The sequence below is a fragment of the Rhinolophus sinicus genome, linkage group LG06, assembly GCF_036562045.2.
Source record: "Rhinolophus sinicus isolate RSC01 linkage group LG06, ASM3656204v1, whole genome shotgun sequence".
Taxonomy (NCBI): Eukaryota; Metazoa; Chordata; class Mammalia; order Chiroptera; family Rhinolophidae; genus Rhinolophus; species Rhinolophus sinicus.
This window is the reverse complement of record NC_133756.1, coordinates 162,110,473-162,137,730: the sequence shown is the minus strand read 5'-3', so window position 1 is coordinate 162,137,730 and position 27,258 is coordinate 162,110,473. Positions and strand designations below refer to the sequence as shown.

Genomic DNA, 27,258 nt, shown 5'->3' with positions numbered 1-27,258 from the left:
TGAGGACCTGCCCAGAAGCAAGATGTCAGCAGACTGAGTAAATGCTCTGGAGATGGCAGTTTTGCAGCTCATTTTATACATTAGAATCAAAGGGGGAAATGTAAGGAGGGTTACATGAAATCCATTGGTGCTAGGTTAGGGAGGCAGGAGAAAGCAAAACGGGAAATTTCTAGAATTGGGTAAGAAGCAAAACAGGAGAGGCACATACTTCTCTTACATGGGTGGGTACAGGATAGGTAACGTGTGACATTTCCGGCACATAGAGATGGAATGCGAGCAACAAGGTAACAATGAGCGGTTCCTGGGTCTTGTGCTCTGGTGCCGGCGGCTGTGCCTTCAAGGCATCTGGGAAAGAAAATGACTGACAGTTCAAAGGTGTGTAATCCTCGGTGCATGAGAACAATGGACTCACTTAAGGTAAAGCCTGACCTTTGCTAAGGAAGCTATCGGCCTGGACTCTCTGCCATGACCTGCTCCGTTAGGAATTTGTGATCAGGCCGTCCTGTGTGGTTACTTCCGGCCACTGAGCTTGTCAGGCCTGCGTGTGGCCCCCTGAGCTTGTCAGGTACACTATGTTGCCCTCTTCATTCACAGATTTCTATATCTCCAGGCACTGAGGCACTACTGAATAGTTCTAAAGTTAAATTCCCTGGCTAAAGTAAAATACAATCATTTTCCTTATGTTTCACCCCACTCTGATTTTTTCGTTGTCTATAGTGACTCAAATCGCTTAAGAAAGCTAATTAGATCTACAATATTACTGGGTTGAATTTTGGTGTTCAAAAAATCCTTCTAACAACCATCTGAGGTAGGGACTCATATTTTCCATCTTACAGGCAAGGAACAGAGGCACAGAGAGAATAATCACCTGTGCAGTGCCTAACAGCAAATAAGTGGTGGAACTGGGATTAGAACTCAGGCCACAGGGTGCCACAACCTCAGTCCATTCATTCACTTAAACGTTCGTTAAGCACCTAAGACAAGCCGGCACTGAAGGAGGGAGAGGGACTGAGGGCAGTAGATGGAGGCGGCCAGGAAAGGAGAGGGTGGGGGGCTCACAGCCTGAGCCCCAAGGGCACGGAGCTTTGGGGGAGGGCTGCATGGGTCCTTGGCCTTCGGCTCTGACTTTGCAGGGGTGGGGGGAGCTGCTGATTAGTCCTGCCTCAGGGAATGGGAAACCTTGCCCGGTCACTGGCCGCTGGCCGCCTCAGGTGGTTCCTTGTTATTCCCATTGCAAGTATAAGCTCTAACTCCAAAAGCAGCTTCATCAAGCCTGTCGAGGGAAAACTAAAGCCTTCAGCTGCTCCCAACAGAACATTTGGGGGGCGACCCCCACCAGGTCCCAACAGGTAGGTGGTGGGGACAAACTTGTAGAGCATGGAGGCCCATGGTGGAGGTTGGTCAAGCGGGGATGCTGCACAGTGGCCCTGCAGCTGAGGGAGGTCAGGGCCCCTGGACCATCTGAGTAGGCTCTGCCCACCTCCCCATCTTCCCCTTCCTCTCCCCTCCCCCATCTGCCCCTTGCCCTGAGCCAGCTCTGATCACTGAGTGGGGAGAGGAGGTGGAATCCTGTCGGCCTGGATTCCTTAGCCCCAGATGTGGGGGGACGGTTGGGGGGTGGTCAGGCGGCAGCCTCCCAGGACCTAGAGGATCTCCTACGGTGGCCTCCCCCTTTCCCATCATTCCCCTTGTAACCTCCCTGCCTCCGCTCTTCTCTCTCTGCCCGTTAGATGGCGTTCTTAGAAGTTCTGGGACCAGCCAAGGTCACACAGAGGGTCCCCACTGGCACCTTCAGGAAGAGTGGGGTGCGAGGCTGCCAGCTCCCCATGGCATCCAGGCCAGGGACAGGAAGTGACCCTAGGAGGAGAGACCCTCCCTGAAGTAGGAGCAGCCCCTGGGTTTGGAGAACGGGGAGTGGGGATGGCCCCGCGGCAGCCAAGGCATCCTGGGTAAGCAGAGCCACTCACTCTGGTGTGGGTCTAGGCCTCAGTTTACCCACCTGCAAGGGGTCCTGCTGGTCGTTCTCCTGCAGAAAAGAGAGCCACCCTGAGGCCACCTGGTGCAAGTCAAGCCTGCAGGGCCCAGGGATGACTGAGAAGCAAGGAGCCCAGAGGGGTTCAGTGCCTGAACCAAGGACTCCTGACCCCTAGCCCGTAAGTCTCACCCCCACGGTGTGACTTCCATCATAACTGGGATCTTTTCAAAAATAAATTTATTACAAAAGTAATTCATGGAGGGTGCAAAACCACAGGGCAGGTTTTCACCAAATTTGGAAAGTGAGTTTGGATGGTATGTTTTAAAAAATAGACTGTGGGGACACAGGAAATGCACGCTAGGGGCCCGAGGGGCCACTTCTAGTAGATGGACGTGCATTGCCCAGGGTGTACCATGGGGGCCCCAGGGCCTTCGGATTTTGATTTTTGGTGTCATCTCTAAATAAGGATAATCAGATTGTCACACACACATGGTCAGACTTGAAAGATGTTCCTCACACCATACCCCTTTTCTATTAGCCTGTGAACAGTAAAATCATCTTCTTTGGGACCATATGGATGTATGTTAAAAGCATCAATTTGTTCAATGTAAGTGTTTCAAATACGCCCCCGTTTTTATAATCCTGTTGAGGTATTTCTTCATTTTTGAAAGTGCCAGGAACCTGAAAGAATAGAAAAGGCCTCAGTCCCTGTTAGACATCTGGGAGGCCCTGCAACGCCAGACCTGCTGCAGGCACTCGCTGCAGGCACTCGCTGCAGGCTCTCCCAGTATCACTTATGATGAGTTGCTGCAGGGCCACCCTTATTCACAACAGGCGACGGCTGCTGTGTTCCGGCCTCCGAGAATTCAGCTAAGAGTCAGTACACAGCTACCCTTGGTGGGGCCCTGACTCTGTGCCCAGCGATTTTCCTGCGGGTTTCAGTGACACCCCCCAACAACCCTGTACGGTAGGAACCACTACCTCCATCTGGCTGAGAAGCAGGTGGCTTGTCCAAGATGTTGACCGAGCATAAATGAATCAGGAGGCTTCGCTAAAATTAAAAATGATAAAGAGTCACTCAAGAGTCTTAGGCTTTACAAACTGGAAACACAATTAGGTAATACCCAGAGTGTTCCAAAGAAGAGAGAAAAGCCAAATGTTCTTATTGGTAGATCAGCTACGGGCATGGTCAAAGCAGCCAGGAGCCAAAAATACCCCTCTGCCAAGTCAGACTCCTCCTCGCCCCTGGCGTTTCCCAGAAAAGGCAGCAGACCCTGGTGCAATAAACAGCTCCGGATGCAGGCGCTCGCGTCCGATCTGCCCTGGGGGTGCCTGCTCATCTGCCACCTCACTCAGCCAACCCCCACCCCAAAAATCGCATATATGCCTCCCTCCCTCTACCCTGGACACGACTTCACTGCCCGCGTCTGCAGACCAGTGAACCTCGCCTGGGGCGCAGAATAAAGCACTCACTTTGCTCAACCCGCTTGACTCTCTCAGTCTCATTATCTCGCCGCAAGCCTCACACTTATTCCACATTCTTGAGAAGAATCAGTCCTGCCTTCTTAGCCTCTGGATTGGTCCGAGACGGTTCCTCTGGATGACCGGTGGTCTGGATACTGGGTGTCACGTGGTCTGGATAGTGAATACTTTTTCGTTAGTCCTTCGGAGGGTTATATAGGATTTATATAACTCTCCAGGCGTTGATGCACAACTGAAAAGGCTAGTTAAAGTAAGAACAGAATGATTTCCTCGTCCCTCCACCTACTGGATTTTAGTAATTTAGCAGCTTGACTATAGCGACCCCATGTTATTTCTTCACTCCTTCCTCAAAGGTCACCCAGTGGGTTGAGGCACAAGCGCCAAAGACAGGGTCTCACCTTAATGCTATACTCAGGGTCCCTGAAAAGGGGGAGGACCCGTGCCTTCCACCCACCAGACATGAAATGTGGCCATTCAAGTCACCTGCTTTCATTAACCCCCTGAAGCCTGAGCCCCACCTGGGGCCCCGAGGCACTGAGGCTGGGTATACGGTAGGAGGCCATGGGATGAGACCACACTAGGGCTCAGAGACCTCCAGGAATCTGCTGCGCCTGCTCAGTCTCTAGTTAGATGACAGTGTCCTGGGGTGAGGCCAAACCCGGGCACTCCGTGAAGGGCCCAGATCCACTGTCACTCTGCGGGCGGGGCTGTAACCCAAGCTGTAGCATGTAGATTTCAGCCCACTGGCCTCTGCGCTCACATCAATATTTTAAAGCTCAGAACTGAAGTAGGAGTGCTTGGTCATGAGCACAGCTCAGCCAGGGCTCTGCTGCTCCAGCCCTCCAGTGAACCCCACTGTGCCAAGCATCCAGTGAACCCCGCTGTGGGCTAAAGGTGCTTTCGGTGCGAAGGGCGAGACTCCCCTGCATTCAGAGGGAGGAGTCCTGGGTGGGTCTCCTTTCTGCCCTTGATAACTGCTTGCTTTGGACAAATGGTCTCACCTCCTGGTGGAGTTCAGCCTTCTCAAGTGGAAGATGAAGTGCTAATTACACTCACCTCCCTGCTGGTTGTGAAAGTTCAAAGATCTTGGATGCCAGTAAAGGGCTGGGCACAGGGCCTGCTCCTACCAGGTGGGGGTGGGGGAGTGGGGCAGACTCACAAAGCCCTTCCAGGGCTGGGCTCATAGGTGGACCCCTCTGTGCCCTGGGAAAGCCGCTGGTCCACCCAGTGGCCCTGGGGATCCCCTCAGGCCAGACCAAAGGAATCAGTCTGCAGGAATGCCAGGGATTGGACAGGACCGTCCCAATCCCTACCCCCACCCCTCCTAAGGCTCATCACCCTCTGTGACTGCTCTCAGAGTTTAGCATTAATCAAAGAGCTTTGGGAAACTTTTTTCTTATGTCCCAGAAGAAAACATTTTGTAATGAACCGCCCCCTCCCCAGCACCAGTCGGTACCAGCCATAGCAAATTTCTCTCCAAGCCTTTTCCACTTGTGCCCAAATGCTGACCTTCTGGCCATCGGAACATGCGATCTAGTTTGAATTATTTTCTTGCAGGACATGGTCTCCCTGCGGAGCTGCTACCAGTGTGTGCGTTATTCATGACCTAATGCCAGCTCACGGCGTGCTTTGCACACATCCTCTCATTCAGCCCTCACCACAACCGTGCGCCCTGTGGATTGGAACCCCCATCTTACAGTGGAAGAAACTGAGGTTCAGCCCAAAGCCATCCATTCAGCAAACATTTCTTGAGTGCCTCCAAACAGCAGGGCCTGCTGGGCACTGTGGCAGAGAACAAGGTGCTCAAGGACCCCACTCCCTGGGGGTTCTAGTCTGGTGGGGAGACAGACAATACACAACAAACAAGTAAAGAAGGGGGAGGGGAGAGGCGAGGGTGGCGGTGCGGGGGCAGTGCTACTATTCCAGATGGGATCGGGAGGCAGGCATGGCTGTTTTCCTCACTATCCAGTTGTGAATGAAACAGGGTGAGGTGGGGGGCAGCAAAGGAGACCTGACAAGCTCAGGGGGCCTCACGCAGGCCTGACAAGCTCAGTGGCCGGAAGTAACCACACAGGACGGCCTGATCACAAATTCCTAACGGAGCAGGTCATGGCAGAGAGTCCAGGCCGATAGCTTCCTTAGCAAAGGTCAGGTTTTACCTTAAGTGAGTCCATTGTTCTCATGCACCGAGGATTACACACCTTTGAACTGTCAGTCATTTTCTTTCCCAGAGGCCTTGAAGGCACAGCCGCCGGCACCAGAGCACAAGACCCAGGAACGGCTCATTGTTACCTTGTTGCCCGCATTCCATCTCTATGTGCCGGAAATGTCACACGTTACCTATCCTGTACCCACCCATGTAAGAGAAGTATGTGCCTCTCCTGTTTTGCTTCTTACCCAATCCTAGAGATTTCCCCATTTTGCTTTCTCCCGCCTCCCTAATCTACCACCAATGGATTTTATATAACCTTCCTTAGGTTTTTGCCTTTGATTCTAAATGTATAAAGTGAGTTGTAGAATGCTGGTCTCTGGAGCATTTTCCCCAATCTGTTGAGATCTTGTTTCTGGGCATGTCCTTAAAACTTTGGCTCAAATAAATTCTTGTAAAAGTTTTCTATAGGTTTGCACGTTCTTTCATTGACACGGTGCTGCCAAGTCCTATGGAGCCTGGTACTTGAGAAATGTGTGGAAAATGAACCCTTCCTACCAACCTCCACCAGGCCACCTTTACCTCCTGTCTGATACACCAACATGTGGACCCATCATCCTCTATAACCAAGCACAGGGCTCTGAACAAACATGTAGGTTATTTCCAGCTTTCTCCAATTAGAGATAACGTGGAATGGACAGTTTTCTGCATGAGGCTTTTCTGCTTCTGGTGATTTCTTTTCTTGGGAGAGAGTCTTGGGAGTGGGGTTGCTAGCTTAAGGGTCCTAAACATATTTATCATTAAGGGTTTTTCCTTTTGGAGAAATAGTATATGTCTGGCACTTTTCCTGAGCACCCACTGTGTGACTGTTGACTCTGAAAATAGTTACTATTATGATCCAGGCAGAGGTACAGAGCAGGGGGCTCTTGACAGGCTGGTAAATGCCACCTCAGCCTTTCAAAGCCCTGCCCAAACACCCCCTGGGGAGGCTCCCCTCACTTCTAAGGGCAGAATTAGTCTTTTTTCATGTAAAACCAATTTTTTAGCATTACTATACACCAAGATTCCCCAGTCTCTGCCCTGGTGGTTTTGCCCCAGCACTGGGGGTGGGCCCAGACCTTCAGGACTTCCGCTGGACTGTAAGGCAGGGAGGGAAGTTTTGTATCTCTATGGAAACAGTGCCCTTCACACAAAGGAGCCAGGACACTACCGGCCTTGCCCCTCTCAGCCAAGGGACTTCAGCCTCTGCAGTACTCAGTGTCCACATCTATTAAATAGAAGGAAGAACAGAACACTTTTCCAACATCTCTTACTCCCACAGGGAACTGCAGTCCCCTAAAGGTATCCGTGGGTTCTAACAGCCCAACCCAGCAGATGCCAGAGAGTTATTTCAAATGATAGAGGCCCAACCCTTATTTCTAGTGCCCCTTCTTCCTGGCCAGATTTTTGGCATTCCTCTGAGATTACCAGGCTGTTGCCAGGGGACAGTGGGACAAAGGGCCTGACACCTGGGCAGGCAGTAGACAGGCCCCACCTCCCTGCGAGCTGGTATTTTTAGACAAAGTCCTTGGCGACCTTATCTAAATGGCCTAACTGGAGACTTTGATATCTCAGCTTTTCAAACATCCAATGGGGCTCCCACCTTCCCTCCCTCCTAAGGGCCTGGGCCTCTCCCAACTCCCTCCAGTGCAACGTCTAGACCCACCTCCACAGCTGTCTTGTCAAAGGCTCCCTTTCATTATAATCCTTTTGTTCAATAAGACCATTTTTCTTGGAGCAAGTTCAGCCAAGTACACACTACTGCGTTTCCCCCAAAATAAGACCTAACAGGAAAATAAGCCCTAGCATGATTTTTCAGGAGGACATCCCCTGAACATAAGCACTAATGCGTCTTTTGGAGCAAAAATTAATATAAGATCCAGTCTTATTTTCCGGGAAACACGGTATCTAAAAGATTTTTGCTTCCTGCGGACTGTGAAATCCCCACACAGAAGCCATTTCCTGTGCGCCAGGAGCTAAATTTCCTAAGCAGCCAGGGAAACCTCTTGTCCCTTAAAGTAGGATCTGTATTTTTGTATTCCACTTACTTCCAGAAAGGATGGGGCGGCCGGATCAAAGAGGAGTGACACAGGGTGATGTGTGGCAAATGGGGGGGCTCGCTCCCCTCCGCGGGCAAAGGTGCGTTAGTCACAGTCACGCGCCTGCCCTGCGGGGGTGGGGGAGGAGGGCGGGGCGGCGTCCACAAAGCCAGCAGCGCCGTGGCACTCACCTTTGGCCAGTGTCACCCGCAGCTGCGGCCGCCCCACTGCGGGATGCCGCCCGTCCGCCCAGAGCATCTAGGCCCGGGCGTCCTCAGCACCACGGACAGGGAAACTGAGGCTGCAGGAGGCCTCAGAACGCTGGGCCTGTCGTGCGGCCTGGAACGCAGTCGCCTCTTCGAACTTTCGGGCCTTGGGTTCAGACCCAGGGACAATCATTCCTCCAGCTACGGACTGGACGGGGCCTGGCCGCGCCTTGCACGGAGCTGGCCCGGAGCTGGGAAATGTTATAAACACACACCCACGGTGGTGCAGACTGAGGTGCCTCGCCCCAAGCTCAGGAGGAAAGAGAAGCCAGCCTCCAGGCACAAGCTTCCTGCCGGCCCCTACACCGGCCCACCCCTCTGACATCCTGGGGCACCGAGGAGTCCAAGGAAAGTTTCGGACCCCAGAGCCAAGCCCGGGGTCCCGCAAGGCTCAGGGGCCGCCCCGCAACCCCTGACACCCCTGCCATCACCACCCGCCTCGCTCTCTACCGGGGGTACCTTGGTGCCTCGCTCGCTCCCCTCCATCCTAACAGCCCCCGCAGCCAGTTCGACGCCCCGCCCCTCCGCTCCGACCCCGCCCCCCGAGGCAAGAGCGCCCGGGGTGGGGGCGGTGCCGCAGCCAATGGGGAGGCGGTGTGGCATGGGGGGCGGCGGTTGTGACGCGCCGGGTCGGCCAATCAGCGGCGAGCGCGGGGGCGGGCTGTGACGTGGGCGGCGTTCCTCGTGCGGCGGCGGTATAGAGCGAGCGCCCCGCTAGCACGGCCCGCAGAGCTCCGCCGCCGCCGTTATCGCCGCCCACTGCAGCCCGCTGTTCCCGCGCCGCCACTGCCGCCCGTGCTGTCCCAGCGCGCCCGCAACCGCGGCTAACGCCCCCGGCCGGCCGGTGAGCAAACCGACTAGCGGCCTCCGCGCCCCGCCGCCGTGAGGGGGTCGCTCGGCCGGACCCTGAGCCTCGCCCTCTCGCGCTGCGGCCGCCCGCGCCTCCTCGAACGCCTGCCCGGCATGAAGACCAAGTTCTGCAACGGGGGCGAGGCGGAGCCCTCGCCGCTCGGGCTGCTGCTGAGTTGCGGCGGCAGCAGCGCGGCCCCGGCACCCGGCGTGGGGCAGCAACGCGACGCCGCCAGCAACCTCGAGCCCAAGCCCCTGGGCGGCCGGCAGCCGCCGCTCGCGTTGCCCCCGCCGCCGCCCCCGCCGCTGCCGCCGGCCGAGGAGCAGCCCGAGCCCCGAACGCGGCGCAGGGCCTACCTGTGGTGCAAGGAGTTCCTGCCCGGTGCCTGGCGGGGCCTTCGCGAGGACCAGTTTCGCATCAGTGTCATCAGGTCGGTGGCGGGGCAGGCGGCTGGGCAGGGGGAGGCGGCCAGCCGCTGGCCGGTCAGGTGACGCCGGCCGGGCGGGGGCGCTTCCGCGGGCGAAAGCCCCTTCCTCAACGCGGGTGAAACCCAAGCCAAGTCCCGCGAGGGGAGGGGGCCCGGGGCCGCCTAAGACCTTCCGAAAGGCAGGCTTTTGGGAAAGAAAAATTCGTTTTCGTGGGAAAACAAGTCTCTTCTAAGGAGAACAATACCGTTCATTACAAATTACATTTTTTTTTTTTTTACAGAAGCTTAAAATATGTCTAGAAAGTCCCTTTGCGGTTTAGGGCCTTAAATGAAGAAGGCGGTGTTATGGTGGCTTTAAAAAAAAAAAAAATCGCTTGGTAACTTTTACTTCTAGTTCCTCGAGTCCACGATTTGATTTTTTCCCTTTCTGAAAGGTATTTGTTAGTGGCGAAGGGATAACATTTGCTCATTCCCCACTAACACTGCTCAGACATGTAGGTGTGTTACTAGCCAGAGTTAGGAGGTGTGCCTCCAAAACTAACGTAAAACATTCCTCTCTCTTTCTTTTAAGGTTAAAAAAAATGTAATCGTAAACTTAAATTACCAAAAATGTTATGTGTGTACGTGTTCACACTTAACAAGAAAACATAAAGACCCCCTTGATTTTTGTCGCCCCTGGTCTCCCAAGGGCTAACCATTTAACATTTAGTGTGTGTCCTGCTATTTAGACCTTTAAAAAAACGTGTTGTCTTTTTCTGCTAATTTTTTTTTTAAATGGCTGACCAGGTTGAGTGCAGACTGTAGCCACTGGCTGGCTGGCTGCCACCGATAATCCCCAAATTCAATTTCAGTCATTTGATGCCTTTTCTGTACCCAGTTCTTTCACCGGAGTCAGCAAAATTAAATGCAGCAAAATTAACTGAGCCTTCACTTCCTTTTTGTGCCTTGACCTCTCTTACAGATATATTTATGAGCAGTGAGAGTCAAGAGGCAGTTAGTTGGTAGGAAGCAGAGAAAAGAAAAACGAAGGTGTTCAGATAATCCCTGAATTGCCTAATAAAATTTCTTTAAAAATGAAACTCTCCAAAACGTTAATTCACATCTTAGTTGTTTCCAAGTTTTGGCTAGAAGCATCCATGTGCTGCTTTTTGTTAGACATAAGTTTGCAACGTCTTTGGGTAACTATGACGGAGTGCGATTGCTGAATCATACCGTAAGCGCTTGTTTCGTTTTGTGAGAAACCACCACGCTGTCTTGCAAAGTGGCTGCACCGTTTTGCGTTCCCACCAGCGGTGAGTGAGAGTTCCTGTTGCTCCACACCCTTGCCCACATTTGGTGTCGTCACTGTTCTGGATTTTGACCATTCTAACAGGTAGTCTGGTGGCCTCTCGCCGTTTTAATTTGCAATTCCCATATGTTGAACAACTTTTCATGTGCTTATTTGCCATCTGTATATCTTCTTTGGTGACGTGTGTATTTAGGTCTTTTGCCCATTTTTTCATCAGGTTGTTTACTTACTGTTGAAATGTAAGAATTCTTTGTATATTTTGGATAAAGGTCCTATAGTCGATATATTTTCTTCCAGTTTGTGGCTTGTCTTCTTATTCTCTCGATACAGTGTGTCTTTTGCAGAGCAGAAGTTTTAAATTTTAATGAAGTCCACCTCATCAATTATTTCTTTCACGGACTGTCTTTGGTGTTATATCTAAAATGTCATCGCCATACCCCAGGTCATCTAGATTTTCTCGTATGTTATCTTCTAGTTTTAATAGTTTTGTATTTTATTTATTTACTTTTAAATATGGTATGTTAATTTTTATTTATTTATTTCTTTTTATTGGGGAACTTTTTTTTCCAGCCCCAGAGCTCCAAGTCAAGTCGTTTTCAGTCTAGTTGTGGAGGACGCAACTCACTTACCAATGTGGGAATCCAAGTGGCGACCTTGGTGTTATGGACACTGCGCTCTACCCAACTGAGCTAACCAGCCGCCCCAGTCGTTTTGTATTTTACATTTAGGTCTCTGATCCATTTTGAGTTGGTTTTTGTGAAGGGTGTAAAGCCTGTGTCTAGAATTTGTGTGTGTGTGTGTGTGTGGGGGGGTGTCTGTCTGTCTAGTTGTTCCAGAGTCATTTATTGAAAAGACTGTCCTTTCTCCACTGAATTGCCTTTACTTTTTGTCAACGTCAGGTAACTATATTCATGTAGGTCTATGTCTGGGCTCTGCATTCTGTTCCATTGATCTGTTTGGCTGTTCTTCTGCCGGTACCACACTGTATTGATTACAGTGACTTTATAGTCAGTTTTGAAGTCTGGTAGGGTCAGTCCTCAGACTTTGTTATTCTTCAATATTGAGTTGGCTTTGTTGGGTCTTTTGCCTTCTATGTGAACTTTAGAGTCAGTTTGTTCATACCCATGAAATAACTTGCAGAGAGATGCATTGATTGTATAGATCAAGTAGGAAGAACTGACATCTTGACAATATTCTCTTCCTATTCGTGACAATGGAATATCTCTACATTTATTTAGTTCTTGGGTATCTTTCATTAGTTTTATAGTTTTCCTCATATAGATCTTATACTATATTGTTAGTTATACCTAAGTATTTTATTTTTGTTGTTGTTGCTGGTATAAATGGTAATTGTTTTTCATTTCAATTTCTGTTTGTTCATTGCTGGGATATAGGGAAGTGATTGACTTTTATATATCGACCTTGTATCCTGTAACCTTGCTATAATTGCTTATTAGTTCTAGGAGGTTTGCTTTTTGTTTTCTTTTTCCTTCAGGTTAGTCTCTTGGTTTGTTCGGCTCTGACACCGATGCCCATGTTCTCTTTGCGGGTCCTTGTCCGTCCCTGCCCCACCCCCGTCACGGAGCCCTGGCTGCCCGCCTGGCCTGCTCCGCAGTCTCAGCTGGCACCCTCTATCAGCTGGCAGGAAATCGCACTGTCCCTGGGACTGCCCTTGTCTTTAGCTTTCCATGAGTCTGTTTTGCATCCACAATGAGATTGTAATCTCCATGCCTTTCGTGACATATTTAGACATCTCACTGTTCCTGGCACGCCTTCTGTCGAGTATTGTAGCAGGCCAGACAGAGGCGGATGATGAATTAATAAAAATGTGAAGCCTGGGAGGTCCGTGTGGGCTAGAAGGGATGTGGAGCATTTTGTGGAGGGAGTGGGAGCACCCCTGATCTCACAGTTGGGAAGAGCAGGCAGAAGCATGCTTTGTTCAGTGATGCTAAGGGTAGTGGCTTGAAATGGGATTTTAGGAACCTTTTCTGAGGAACGTTTGGTGATCTCTGGACAAATTTTCGATTGGCATGATTTGGTTGTGGTACTACTGGTGTCTGGAGGGTGGAACGCAGGGATACTGCCAAACATCCTCCAGTGCACAAGACGGCACCCCCCTCTTCCCTCAGCAAAGAATTATTGGGCCCCAAACGTCAGCAGCGCTGATGTTGATAAACCCTGGAGGAGAGGACTGAAGATGGAGCTTTACCCTTTCATCCATCTGGCGTACCCTTCAAGAGGAACCTTCGCTTTGCGTTGGTGCTGACAATGAGCAGCTGACATGGTCTCATGGACTATTCACTTAAAACCCTATGAGGCACATTATGTTACGGCAGGGAAACAGGCACCAGGCGCCAGGCGTAGTGCGTTGATTTGCCCAAGGCCATGCAGCTTTCTGGGGAGCCAGCAAATGCACCCACCTATTCCTGCTGGCTACATATTGATGCTGTCATTTTACTGAAGTGTTATTTTCTTTCACCTGAGCTATGGTGGTTTTACATTGTTTTAGATGGTTAGAAGAAATTTTACAAAAATCTTTGTTTTCCTTATTTCATTTGTGCTCTAAATTCAGTAGCTGGTTTGATATTATGCTGTCTTCTATTTTCTCTGTGTCCAGCCCTTTGGACTTCAGGGTTGTTTTTCTGCTGAGGTACTGTTTATGTTGTGAGTTTTCTTTCTCTACTCATTTTGACTTTTAGATGATGCTCTTGAAACTCCTGGGTCCAGGCCCTGAGCCTTCGGGAGACCTAGTCCTGTGTGTGTCCGTGTTACTGTGGGTAGTTTGCAGTGGTTTCAGTGGCTTTTTTGCTTTTCAGCAAAATACAGTTGGTTAGGTGCAGACCAGGTAACTAACTTTCCATCCTCATTTAGCAGATGGAAATCTTAGTGTTAAAAGTTTGTCTGGAGCAGGCAGTTTTCTTGGAATTATTGTCTGAGCATTGAGCTGACTCACCAAGATACGAATCCTTTCCCAACTGATTAAAAATTGTAGATGTTTTGGATGGATGAATGAGAAAGCAAATGTGGTATTTACATACAATGGAATAGTATTCAGCCTTAAAACAGGAGATTCTGCCACGTGCTACCACATGGATAAGCCTTGAGGACCTTACGCTAGGTGAAATAAGCCAGTCACCGAAGGATAAATATTGTATTGACTTCTGTGAGGTCCTGGAGTAGTCAGATTCATACGGACAAGGTAAACTGATGATTGCCAAGGGCTGGGGCAGAGGAGAAAAGGATGGGGAGTTCGCGTTTAATGGGTACAGTTTCAGTTTTACGTGATAGAAAAGCATTCTGGAGATGGATGGTGGTGATAGTTGCACAACAACGTGAATGTATTAGGTTGGTGCAAGAGTAACAGGTTTAAAAGGTTAAAAAATTGCAAAAACTGCAATTACTTTTGCACCAACATAATACTTAATGTCACTGAACTGTACACTCGAAATGGTTAAGATGGGAACTTGTTATGCATATTTTTCTACCACTTAAAAATTGGAAAAAATATATAGATGATTGACATTAGAAATGTCCTCTTTCAAAACGTTGGACTGGACTCTCCACTAAGTTGTATCTTTATAGCATGGATTGTTCTTACTTATAAGGCTGTAGAATAAAACAGGAATTCAATAACCTCTTTAAGACCTGCTGAGCCCATAAATGAAGGAGGCAAGCCATTTGTAAAGCTATTTAAATACCTGTTGCTAAAATAAAAACTATATTGTACAGTAAACCACTACCTAGTAAAGTGATTTTACTCCAAAACTTGAACAGTTATTTTCTGTGGCATAAAGAGTTGGAAACATTGAAGTCCTCTGAGATGCAAATACAAACGCTGTCTCAGAGGCTCTCTCCTGTACATTCATTTGCCTTATAACTTGTAGTTAAAACTGTTCTTCAGCAAAATTACCAACTGCTTCCTGTTACAGACTGAGTACGAGAAGCCCAGGTGCCCAGGACCGTACTGCGTATGCCAGCTTCCTGATGCTGCTGTGTTCCAGCGGGTCACATGATACAGCTGGAACACATCACGTCTACTAGGCCGTTCTGCTGCTGCCTGGGGCTGAGGGGGTGCGGCTGACGTCATCGATTCAGCTGTGACTTCCTTTTACACATGGGTTACATTTACAGTCTATGAACTATTCACAGCAACCAGAGTTCAATAGTTTTCATAGCCAACACTGATGGTAGTAGTCAGTGTTTTTGGTAGGGTGGGTGAACAGTGGCAGGATTTGTGTCGCAGACTTTGTTTCCTCTGTGTGCTGTGGATCACGTCTTTCCCCTGTGGCATTATGGCGGCTGGAGAGGGAGTGATGAGTTTCAGCGCCGCCGTGGTGTCCCGTCCTGAAGGACTGCGTGTTAGAAAGTGGGGAGGTGGCAGGATCCCTTTCACAGCCCGCATCCGGTGGCTGCATCCACCTTCCTTTGCTTCCTCACATGGTAGTTGGGTTTTGTTAGCTGTGTTTCATTCAGTGGGGAGCATTCCTACCACCTCTGGCCTCCCAGGTAAAGTACAGCTGTGCGTAAACAGTGAGCTGATCGGCCTGTGAAGTCAAGGGTATTTCCTCATTTCCTCATAGTGGAAAAAAGTCTGTTTTCCTTCTCCCTCTTTGAAAAATTTCCAGTCTGCCAGTAAGTCTGGAAATGAGTGCTAAATGTTAGAGTAACCTGTTTGGTAGTCATCTAGTAGCGAGTTAAGAGGAACTTAATTAATGTTGAACCTTGGCTGATTTGGGGGTTTTGAGGGTTTGCCCTGGGTGTAAGTAACATGCAGATTTCCCCCAGATGCTTTCCTAAGATAATCCACTGTTGGAAAGGGTTGTGTTGCAGGCCCTGGAGCATTGGGCTGGTAGAGGAAGACAAGTGCGGGGAGAAAAACATCAAGTTGGCTAAATCTAGAACTTTCTCTGAAGTTGAAGGATGGAAAATAATCACCAAGAAGCACATTTGTTGTGATTTAGATTTGTATGGATGAAAAACAGTCTGGCTTTTTAAAGGGCTAGATCAAGAAATTCAGGGCTGAGGAGGCCTGGGCTTGAAAGTCCTGAAAAGTGCCCAGAATATTGTCTGTTATGTGACTAGAGGAAGGAAATTTGCAGTTAAGGTTCAGTTAAGTGCAGCCCAATTTACTGAAAAATTTTGTTATTCTTTTAAGAGAAAGTAAAACTAAGAAAAATCAAGATTGTTTTAAGAATTAAAAACATTCCCTGGTATGCCTTGGAAGCAATTTTTATTCGTTTTAACATTTTTTGAATAGGTAACCTGTGTACTGGTTTAAAAATTCAAACGGTTCGAAAAGGTGTGCTGTAAAATAAGTCTTTCTCCCACCTCTGGCTACCCCAAGCCCCTTCTGAGAGGCAAGCACTGTTCTGCGTTCTTAAGTATTTTTCCAGAGAGCTCGGGCTTTACAGGGACCCCATTTGACTAATGAGAGCTGATTTGGCCTAAGCTGTTTGTCGATTGTGAATAAGGACCCTGAGAATTCCTGTAGGGTGTGTGTACAGTTTGTGGGCAGGTAATTAATGCCTGAAGTATGGCTGTGGCATTTTACTATTTTCCCCTGTCCTTTGACCCAGAAAACCCAACTTTAACTAAAGGATCTCGTCGGATTGTGCATAAAGATTGGCATACAGTTTATACATATTGTAGAATTGTATAGAAGTAAAAAATAGTGGAAAAAACTCAATTATCTCCAGCGTGGTTAAACCCTGCTCTCTCTTTAAGAAAAAATGCTGTGCATGATTAAAAATCACATTTTTGGAGTGGCCGGTTAGCTCAGTTGGTTAGAGCGTGGTGCTGGTAGCACCAAGGTTGCCAGTTTGATCCTTGCATGGGTCACTGTGAGCTTTGCCCTCCTTAAAAAAAAAAATTATTATAAGTGGAAAAGGAACATTATAGAGTATCATAGTCATGATCCTGGTTTTGATGGAAACAAAAGGAAAAATAAGCTTAGGAAAAGTACAGAAAAAAATACATACACACACACACACATATACATACACATACATACACCACAATGTTCAAAGTGGTTATGTTTGAATAATAGAATTTGGGTAACTAATTATCTTTTTTATTTTTGGGGTCTTTCAGATCCAAGTGAACATGATTTTTTTGGAACATGGATTATAAAATCTGAAAGTCAAGCAAATTAGTATATGTTAAAAGCAGCCTACTTTAGTTGCTTCATCAAAATTGATCAAACTTAGTGGAGTTTGGAAAATCATGCCCAGTCACTTAAGGTCCTTTTCACCTGTGGCTCATAGGTAGACCTGGACTATGACAAAAGCAGCCCTGTGCTGTGTGGCTCCATTTTCACAAGCTCGTTTTCTTTAGTGTGAGCTAGTTAGCGGTCGGTCCTTCAGTTTGGGGTTGTTCTTTGTTTTGATTTGTATGTGTTTTCAGATATCCTTTATGTTCTGCATGTGCTGTCATTTATTTCATGAGTCAAGTGATTCTTAACTGTGAGGTAATCCTTGATTGGCTGCATATCAAGAGAAATTGAAATGATTGTTTTCATGTCTGATTAGCCATGTATAAGAGAAGCTGGGTGGGGTTAGTGAAGCGCACACGCGCAGCCAGGTCAGGAGGGCGTCTGTTAGACTTCCCACCAGCAGTGACTGCGCTCCAGTTTCCTTCCTGCCCTGGGTTGCTCACATGTGTTGAATGTGTACATTGAATGGGTTATTTCATTTTATTTGGTATTTTGCTTATGCAAGTATCTTGTGCCTCCTAAATTGAGTTATGACATGTATTGTTTATCATCAAGCTGTTCTGCCAGATGATAAAGTTTGTAGTTTCAGACTTCGTTGAAATCCTTGAGAGTTCCTGGGGTTCTAGTTGGGGGATTTTTGATAAGTTATACCGTAAATTGGGTTGTTGGATTTTTGCTACCATTTCTGTGGCATATCTTCCCAACGTATCTTCTTGTTCCTAGTCATTGTATTTGGCTCAATGATAACGGGCGTTTTTTAGGGGATTTCTCACAGTTTGGGTCATCTATGACGGTGACCTTCATTTATTTTGATTGCCACAAAAAAATAATCATTTACTTCCTCCCACTAAAGCCTACTGAGTACAGAAAATACAAGAGATGAAGGATTTCCAGGTTGTGGGCCTGTTTCTAGCTAAGGTTGGCCCTCCTTCCTTCCTTCCTTCTTTAGAAGTACGGGGATAAACTTTGAATGCAGTTACACAACTTAGAACAGTAGCTCATCTGTTTGCTCTCTGTTGGCTGAGCTTTCAGGAGTATGTGACAGGAAGGAGAACGAGGGCTGTTAACTAATGCCTGTCCTGTGGCTGTGGAGCCAGAAGCCCTTGCTGGCTGTGAGTGGACAAGGCAGGGCGATTCTGATAAGCAAGCGTGTGAGGCGCCCTGAGCTGAGAAGAAAGGTTCGAGTTACTTGGCTCCCGTCTCCACACCTTCCACCTGCTTTGCAGCTTGCTTCCCAGAACCTTGGGTGTCTTTGTCGTTCTGCTCTTCCTTAACTGGGGACATCATTTTTTTAAGCTATTGAAAAAAAATTATTAAATAAGACTTTTATTTACATCTGGGAAACATTTGTTTCCGTTGGAAACACATTCAGGTTTTTTTAATTGATTAAGAGAATCATTATACAGGAAACAAGACAATTTTCTTTTTTGAAAAACAGCTTTATTGAGATACAGTTCGCATTCCACAATCCACCCATTTAAAGTGTACGATTCAGCGGTTTTTAGTATACGTGCAGGTATGTGCAACCATCACCATAATCCATTTTAGGACATTTTCATCATCTCAAATGGAAGTGCTGTCCCCTTTAGTCCCCTCCAGCCCTAGCCCCGGGCAGTCGCTAATCTAATTTCTAGATCTATCGACTTCCTTGTTCTGGACATTTCATATGAATGGAATCATAATATGTGGTATTTGGTGACTGGCTGCGTTCACTTAGCAGACTGTTTGTAAGGATCACCCACGTTATCGCACGTGTCAGTGCTTCATTCCTTCTAAAATATACACAGCGTACAATTTACCATTTTAAGTTTCCAGTTCAGTGGCATTAAGTACACTCATACTGTTGTGCTGCCATCACCACTCTTCAGCTCCAGGATGTTTCCATCTTCCAAACTGCACCTCTGTGCCCATTAAACATTAACTCCTCCTTCCCCTGTCACCCGTGTCCTGTGAAATTCATTAGCTCAATCAGAATCCCTTGCTAGTTGATTTGTATGTGTTTCCTGGAATGTGGTATATCCTTTTGACGTACAGCCCTGCCGACACCTTGATTTTAGCCCTATTGTCAGGCTTTTGAACTCCAGAACTGTAAGATACTAAATGTGTGTTGTTTTAAGCTGCATGTTTGTGGTCCTATGTTACAGCAGCCATAGGAAGCAAAGACATTTGCTCTCGGCAGGTTTGTACAGACTAGTCCTGATGTAAGGTTCTCGTGCTCTAATGTGCAGCGGCCACAGCCCCTGCCACGTGTTTAGCGTGGCACATGCTGCCTGCCTTCCTTGTCTCTATGTCTCATGGCATCAGACCCTGGAGCCATACGCCTGCATTTGAATCCTGGCTCAGCTACTCCCTTCCTTGCTGTGTGCCTCAGTTTCCTCATCTGTAACATGGAGGCAATACCAGCACCCATTAGTAGGACTGTGGGGAGGATGAGATGAATTCATCCTTGTCTAATACTTAGAATACTGCAGCACGAGGGTTTCGTGACTCTGAGCTCTTACAGGGACTCAGGAAGTCCTACTCTGTGACAGGGGAGTGAATTTTTTTTTTTTTTTTTTTTTTTTTTTAGGGGAGTGAATTTGATGGTCGAAAGGTTTAGTGATGTGCCCGAGGTTACACAGCTAATAAGGGGCAGAGTTGGGATTTGAATCTCTGGCTCTGAAGACTGTGGTCTTTCTCTTAGCACGCTGCCTTCCCCAGGAAGATGCAGCTGTGCCTCGGGAGCTTACAGTCTAATTAGGGAGCCAGTCCACCACACCTGTCAGAGAACAACGTAAGGCCGTCATCGAACATAACGGAGGAGTTTGGAGAGGGCAGACTCATGGGACAAGATGCTGCTGGTTGGTGTCATTTTCAGAAAACCTTTATTGAGCATCCATGAGAGTAGAATTGGGGCCATTGAGCCTGAGAACTGAAGTTAGATTACCCTGGCCCTCAGGGAGCCAGCAGGGAAGGTGGTGAAAGCTTCTTGTCAGAGTTGGACTTTGAACTTGGTCTTAGACAGTAGGTAGTCTTTAGATAGCAGAGAAGGAGGGGTTTCCACATTGGAAGAACAGACCTACCGTGTTTCCCCGAAAATAAGATCTAGCCCGACAATCAGCTCTAATGCGTCTTTTGGAGCAGAAATTAATATAAGACCAGGTATTATATTATACCAGGTCTTATGGTAAAATAAGACCGGGTTGTGTATTAATTTTTGCTCCAAAAGACTCATTAGAGCTGATTGGCCGGCGAGGTCTTATTTTCGGGGAAACAGGGTAGATGGATGTGGTGATGGGCTGTATCATTCAGCACTAGGTTTAGCTGCTTACAGCAGAAAACTCCAGAGTAACAGTGGCTTAAATAACATAGAAATGAATTTCCCTTTATGTTAGAGGCTCCAGAAGTGGCCCAGCCGGGCCGGTACGGCAGCTCCACAGGCTTGACGGGGATGCAGGCCCCTTTCAGCTCACTGTTCGGCTGTACCTGGGATGTGGTCCTTCTCGGTCTAAGAAGCTTCTAAAGCTGTGGCCGTATGTCAGTTAGGACCCTGGCAAGAAAAGAAACAACACTAGGTACTTCAATATAGGGAATTGTGTGGACAGATGTTAGAAAAACTGAAAAGGCAGAAAGGGAACACAGCAGTGATTAAAGTAGTAACTGCGGGAAGCAGCCCCACTCCTGGGGCCGGGGAACAAAGGGAGGAGGTCAGATGATAGAACCTGGAAGCTCCGAGCAGGGGCCCTCCCGGCAGTGGGGCCACCCTCTGAGGAAAGGGCGCTGCTTGGCTCTTGCCGGCATCTCAGAACTTGAGGCCCATCCTCATGGAGCTGGGCTTGGACCTCTGAGCTGGTACCCCAGGAGGGTGCCCTAAGGCTGGTTCTGGGGTTGCCAAAAGAAGTGGGGACTGGAACAGCTGCCATGGCTTAGCAGCCGTGTTGCTACTGCAGCGCAAACAGGAGCAGCAAGCAAACACATCTTCTCCCTCCTCCTGCCTTCCAGCCCCCCCCAGTGCCCCGCTGGCAGAACCTAAGCCATTCGGGAGCAACTGATCAAGGAGCTACGTAACTGACAGAGGCCAGCATCACACAGAAGCCTGGAGCTCAGACACAATAGCTTAGCTATGGACACACCGGGGCCTCCTTGTTCCAGACAGCAGGCTGGAGGGCAGGGAGAGAGGGCCAGGGTGCACGGGCACGTGTTGTTAAGTTGATTTCCCAGAAGTCACACAAACATGGCATGCCTACGTTTTATTTGCCAGCACTTGGTCGCACGGGCACAGCCAGCTGTAAAGGCAGCTGGTAAGTCGAGTCTTGATGCTGAGCACGTGGCTGCCTGGGTTCTCCTGCCAAAGGCAGGGAGGGGAATGTCTGCCCCTGGAGCAGAACTTTCCAAATTGTTACCTTGGCGCTAATACAGCAGCATTAACAACCTCCAAATACAGATTTTCTTCCTCTTACCCAACCGTTTCTCTTGCTTCATATTTCTCGGCAGTGCTTCTCGGTACGCTCACAATCCCTGTGTGACTGGGCATGTGATGATGTAAATTAGCTTGTATTTTAGCCATCCTTTTGGGAGCGTTGCTTGACTAGACCAGACTGTTCATGGATAGAACAGGGAAAGAGGCTGGTGGCTCCTGTGACTGGGGGATGCCATTCTAGACAGCTGTGTTCTGATTTGCGGGTAACCTCTCTACAAGTTAGGCATATACTGCCATCTGATCCTGCTGCATCTGGAAAGCAAGTATCGACTCAGGATTTACTGAAGCATATATATAGTTGTAGACACTGTCCTGTGATTTTGAATTCTATCTTAGTTTTATATCTGCTGCCTTCATCAGAACAGAAGTTTCTCGAGGGCAGGGACCCGAGCATATTTCAATTTTGTATAACCCTAGCCTAGCTTCCAGCAGAGCGCTTTCTTTCTGCATAGTTCCTCACGATTTATTAACTAGGTAGGATTTATTGAGGGACTCTGGTGTCACTACAGGTGGGGTGCTTCTTGTCTGTAATTCCTGATTGTGCAATATTTTGTATTCCATCACGTAACTGTAATTTCTGCATTAGCCAACTTCCCTCTGTACCCAGTCATTTCCAACCGTGGCAGGTGATTTGTCCCCAAGGCTATTACTTCCTGTTTGGCCCCTGTAAGTTGTTTCTTGTCATCTGTAGTCAAAGTGGAACATGTAGGGTATTGACGTCTTCCATTTCCTCTGAATGCTCCAAGAACCAGTTAATGTTGCAGGTTTTTGAAAAGGTGTTAGTCAGAATCGGTTGAGAAATTTTTACTAACACTGATATGGAAGGGGTAGGTCTTGGAAGTGGACCGCAAGTGAAAATCCTGGAGGGTGTGGTTTAAGTATTGCCCCAAGATTTTAACCTGCTAATTATGGGAATGCAGTATAGTAGAAATGAGGAATCATGGGAGAATGTGGGGCAGGACTGCCTGTGGGATCCCCGTTCCAGGGTGGAGAGAGCTCGGCTCGGCTCCTTGGCGTTCTCTAGAGGCCACTGCCATGTGCAGGGGCACACATGTAGTTCAAAACAAACAAAGAGAAAACAAACCCAATGCCAACCTAGAAGAACAGATTGGGGATTTGCCTGTTTTTAGTGTGGCTGATGGAATTGATCTGAAAACTGGAGTTAATCATTTGTGTTGCAAGTGTCCTGAGAATGAAGACAGCGAGAGCAGTTCTCGTGGGATCCTGCCTTCTCCTCCGTCGTCGTCACCCTAGAAGAGCGCCTTAGCTTACCTTCCAAATGCACACCCTGACTGTCGCCCTCTTCTTTCCCACAGGGGTGGCCTCAGTAACATGCTGTTCCAGTGCTCCTTACCCGACACCATGGCCACCACTGGTGACGAGCCCCGGACAGTGCTCCTGCGGCTGTATGGCGCCATTTTAAAGATGGTGAGTTCCTGCGCTGCTTGGGGACGGGAGGGGCCAGTTCACGGTTTTAATCCTCCTTCCCAAATTACCTGGGAAGAGATTTTACGTACTTCAGTGCTGGTATTAGAGCCATTTAAATATACTGCTCATTTTAATTGGGCTGCACAGTTTGGCTTTTTGTTTATTTGCTAAGAGAATTCCTGTTTTTATTTAATATTAATTAGGAAACTAGTGCAAACATTCCCAGCTTTATATCCAAAGAAGGTAGGATGTTGGTTAAGTCTTTACTAGTCCTTAACGATGCTTCAGTTTTCCATACATTGAGATTTTCAGCTCAGACTTAGGTTCTAATGTGGAGAAGGTATTGTTTTTATAACATAATCAAAAAGGTTTTACAGGATAGTTAGTTCCAGTGGACCAAGTATGATCTCAGTGAAGCTGAATTTATTAACTATCTCCCTTTGAGATTTCTTTAAAACTTTGAATTTGTTAGATTTATAATCTTTGTAAATTTTCGTATTACTTAATTGAATCTAATTTTCAAGTATAATTGTCTTAACCAATTGTAGGACATCCCAAATATCTGTTTTTGTTTTTGTTTTACTGTTTTTACCATTAATTTACTATTTTACTGACCACACATACAAATGTTTGGTGGATATATTTCTGTGGTAGAATTTTGGTATCCATTTAAATCTTCTTTGAAAGGGCCCATTTTTATTTTCATGAAATGGAGACTAGTTTTCTGATTTAATTTTTTAAAACGCTAGTCTCTTTGAAGCTCAATCTGAAAAGAAGGTCATGTCCATGTCTGATAATTTGATTATGTTTAGAAATATTAAGAGTTAAAATTTGCACTGTAGGTATTAATTCATTTTTAAAATTGTCATATGTGACTGACCCTTTTCGCTGGATAATTTTTCCTTGACCCTGTCAAGCTGTGAAGGTGGGTAGGATCTGAAAGAATTGGAAACAAGTTATTAGCCAGCTGAGGTCATGTGCACTTGGCTGAGGAAATCTGAGGCCATTTGTACTTAGGTGCATACAGCTGACCGTGCCCCTTACTGATGATAATACACAGGCAGGAAAGGTTCTTGTGTTATCGTACAGTTTGATTTCTTTTTTAATTGCAGTTTCTGAAATACACGATTACTGTCCTTTTGGCACTTTTAATGCCATTTTTTCTTTGAGGACTTTTACATTCTATAACAAGTCCCATTTCTGGTCATTTGTGTGTTTTCATTGAAGCAATACTTGAAAAATGCTTTAATTACTAGCTGTTGGAATTGCATGTGATAAGACTATTATTTAAATCTGATTTATGAAGCTTTTGTTTCTATTTATAACTTAAACAGAAGCATTTGCAACATGCACGCTGCACTCCTCCAGGTGCTCGACCCCGCGAGGCATCAGCCCTGCGCTGGGTCTAGAGCCCCAGGGCAGGCAGCGAGGTGAGGGAGGGCTCTGGAGCCGTGCTGTCCAGGGCACGGCACCAGCTCCACGTGGCTGTCGAATAAATGTGGCAGGTGCGGCCGAAGAATGACATTTTACATTTTAATTCATTTAAATTGAAAACAGTCACATGAAGCTTGGTGTCTAATGCTCTGGCCAGCACAGCTCTAGAATGTGCTGCATTACTGGATGGGTAGCTTAGTGAGATCCAGCTACATCGCAGCCTGTGACCTAGTTAGCTTTTCCCTAATAAAGATTCTCTAATAAAAACTACTATCAGTAGTTAATATCTTGTCCTTTTAGAAGGTTTAGCGGTCTAGAATTATTACTGTACAGTAAGTACTTAAATGCAGTAGAAATGTCTGGAAATAGAATTTAACAGAATTCTATGTCCCTATTTATTTTTAAGGAAAAAAGACTGTTGGGTAACTCAGAAAAGTAAATAGCAGAATAATTGAAGCCACTTAAAATGGAACTAACTCTTACCAAACTAATAGAATACTTGCCATTTTATTAGGCAAGTTTAGTTTCCATTCCTGAAACTTCATCTGCTGATAACAGCTGGAAACTACGCCTGAAAGCATGTTGACTGGAAAGAGGAATGAGCAGCTTTCAGGACGGGTGATAAGCGGATGTTGATAGTCTCACAATTGACGTAGGAGACCCTTAGCAAAACTATGAAACCTACAACCTCAAATTTAAATATTTTTGGTCCCCAGGTTCTTCAGGGTTTTTCAGGGGCACTTGTTGCCGGTTCGAATTTCAGACATTAATGACCGATGTACACTGTTGGTCATTGTTAATACTTATATAATATACGAGACCGGGTCTTACATTAATTTTTGCTCCAGAGGACTCATGAGATAGAGCTGATGGTCCGGCTAGGTCTTATTTTCGGGGAAACAAGGTACAGTACAACTTAAATGTTACATTTTCCTTTTTTTTTTTTTTGATAACTCCACCTTAGATGAAAGCACACACATTTCTATATGTGTATGTGTATTTATACAAATATAACTAGTATTCCCTAAATTGGATATATAAATGCAGTTGTAGCATCCTTTTAAGGTGGGTTAAAATCAGCTTCTTTCTGGAAAAATGTTAATTGATGACTGCACATAGTAATAGACCTGTGTATTTTCTCAGAATATTTTGCTGTTTTACTTAATTATATGATAGACCAATTTAGTTCAGTATGTCCCCTCTTTCCCTTTCTCCCCCTTGTTTTCAGCTTTTGAATTGTTTTACCTCTGTGAGAATCAGATATTACGTAGAAATATTTCTTTGATTTATATTTACAATCATTTACAAGAGACTTGGTTTAAAATAATTAGATGCTTCTCAGCTTCCTCGTTTTTCTTCATCTTGGTGTTGCGAGATGTCTTACTTCCCTTATTTCCATAGTGGCAATGAAATGACTGCTCATTGGTGCAGTTCGCTAAGGGTTAAGTAGCAGAAATCCCGAGGTAAAACCTTCCCATTGGGCTAAAGCCCACAGTTCCTGTCCCACAGATAGTCCTTATTTCCATATGAAATGAGCCATCAGCAGACTCCAGAGGTCTTGTTTAGGATTTGTTCCTTTCAGGGGCTTAAGAAAAGTCCTGTGTGGGACAAAGGAGAAGAATGGGTCCTTTTGGACTGTAAAACAAGGTAAAACACACAGCTTTGAAAAACAGCTATCCAATATTATTGGTAGGAAATTATTAAACTAAAATTACTGGTCTGATCTTAAAACAGTACATGTCAATATAGTTTAGTGTCTATTTCACAGGCACTAGTTTTAATTTCAGTGAGGAGGAGGTTGTTTTCATTTGCTGTGTAGACAATGAAAACCGAATTCAACTATAAAATAGCCCCTAAGTCGGATGGTTTAATAGGAGTTTTGAAAAGTACTAGTTTAGCTTTTGCCATTGTGGTAAGAGATGTCACTGCTAGAAGAGAGCTTGACACGATAAAATTAGCTATAAATGTAACCTGATTTTTTTCCTTTCTGATACGGGAAGGAACATGAGCTCTGCAACGTCCAGTAGCAGCCTTTTCAAAGAAGCAAGTTTGGCTGATTATGCGTAACCAGTTTGCTTATTTATCATGAATTGTGGAAGACACAAATGTCAGTATGTATTGGTCATTCCGTGTCACCTGTGCCAGTTGGCGGCAGTCTCAGAGGACTGGTTTGCCCCTTCCTCTGTCAGAACGCTGTGTGAGCCAGGCCCTCTGTGCATGAATGGAGAGATTGGGCCTCACCATTTGGAACCGTCTCACAGGCATGAGTGTCTATGATACACATCAAAGGTCTCGCAAGTGTTGTCTAGGAAAATGTTTTTGTTTAGTTTTTTGAGTAACAGAAGGCTAATATTAGTGCTTGTTTGAGTACTAACCATAATAAAGTCAAGGCATCAAGGCACAACGCAGATATGTGTTAGCTTGGAATCAAAAGATTCAAATTTGGGACACAGTCTTTTTTGAATGCAGAAAACAGAATGGTATCTTCCCCGTTTTCTCTTAACCCCAGTTTAATTAAAAATTAAACCACAGTAACGTATGGAACAATCCATAGATAGTTAATATTAAACTACTGGCTTCTGAGAAATTGACTGCTCGCAAACATTTCTCTGTGGAACTAAGGTCACACTTACTGTCTGACTGATGTTCCCTCACAGAGAGCCCTGCTTGTCCCCAGGGACCGAGAGCCCATCCCTGGGAACTAAATACCGAATTCTGTATTTTTTTCTCATTGTTGTAGGGTTGAAGTTTTGTTTACTCTGCTTTAAAGAAAATCCCCTTGTACTTTGAGTATGGTGTAATTGTATCTATTTCTAAGGCAGTCAAAACTTCCCTCTCAGAAGTGAAACACTTCTAGTATTGCATGTTCCCATTTGGGCTCACCTAGTAGTTCTTCAGTTAGTACTCGCCAAAGGTAGTCTCCAGGTTACTACCTACAACCCTTCCATACCTGCTTTGGTGCCTTCTTTTGATAACTAAATAAACCACAGACTATTGTGTTTAATTTTGACATATTCAAAGTGTCTTTGTCTTGCTGGTCTTCAATGTTTGAGATTTATAGCATGAAGCCAATGCAGATTTCTGGCCCCTGGAACGATGATGCGACCACAGCCCACCCCTCTTGGGAAGGAATGGCTTTGTGTTGGGGGGCGTGAAGGGCACTGGGGGTAATGTACCACTTTAGCTGTATGTGCATGTGTTCTCTGCTGCA

The 27,258-nt window shown here is 46.7% G+C and overlaps 1 protein-coding gene across 3 annotated transcripts in view; it reads left to right on the top strand.

The window, feature by feature from the left end:
• The first annotated feature begins 8,618 nt into the window (after positions 1–8,618).
• The window catches only part of CHKA (choline kinase alpha), a 42,935-nt gene continuing 24,295 nt past the window's right edge, over positions 8,619–27,258 (top strand). Inside the window, exons 1-2 of one of the 3 annotated variants that reach the window (XM_074336831.1) lie at positions 8,619–9,230; positions 22,502–22,613. In XM_074336831.1, the coding sequence (XP_074192932.1) occupies positions 8,914–9,230; positions 22,502–22,613 (429 nt within the window). In that variant the 5' untranslated portion in view covers positions 8,619–8,913. Of the gene's footprint in view, positions 9,231–22,501; positions 22,618–27,258 lie in introns of all 3 variants that reach the window. The other 2 variants (XM_074336832.1, XM_019717496.2) reach the window with 2 other exon arrangements.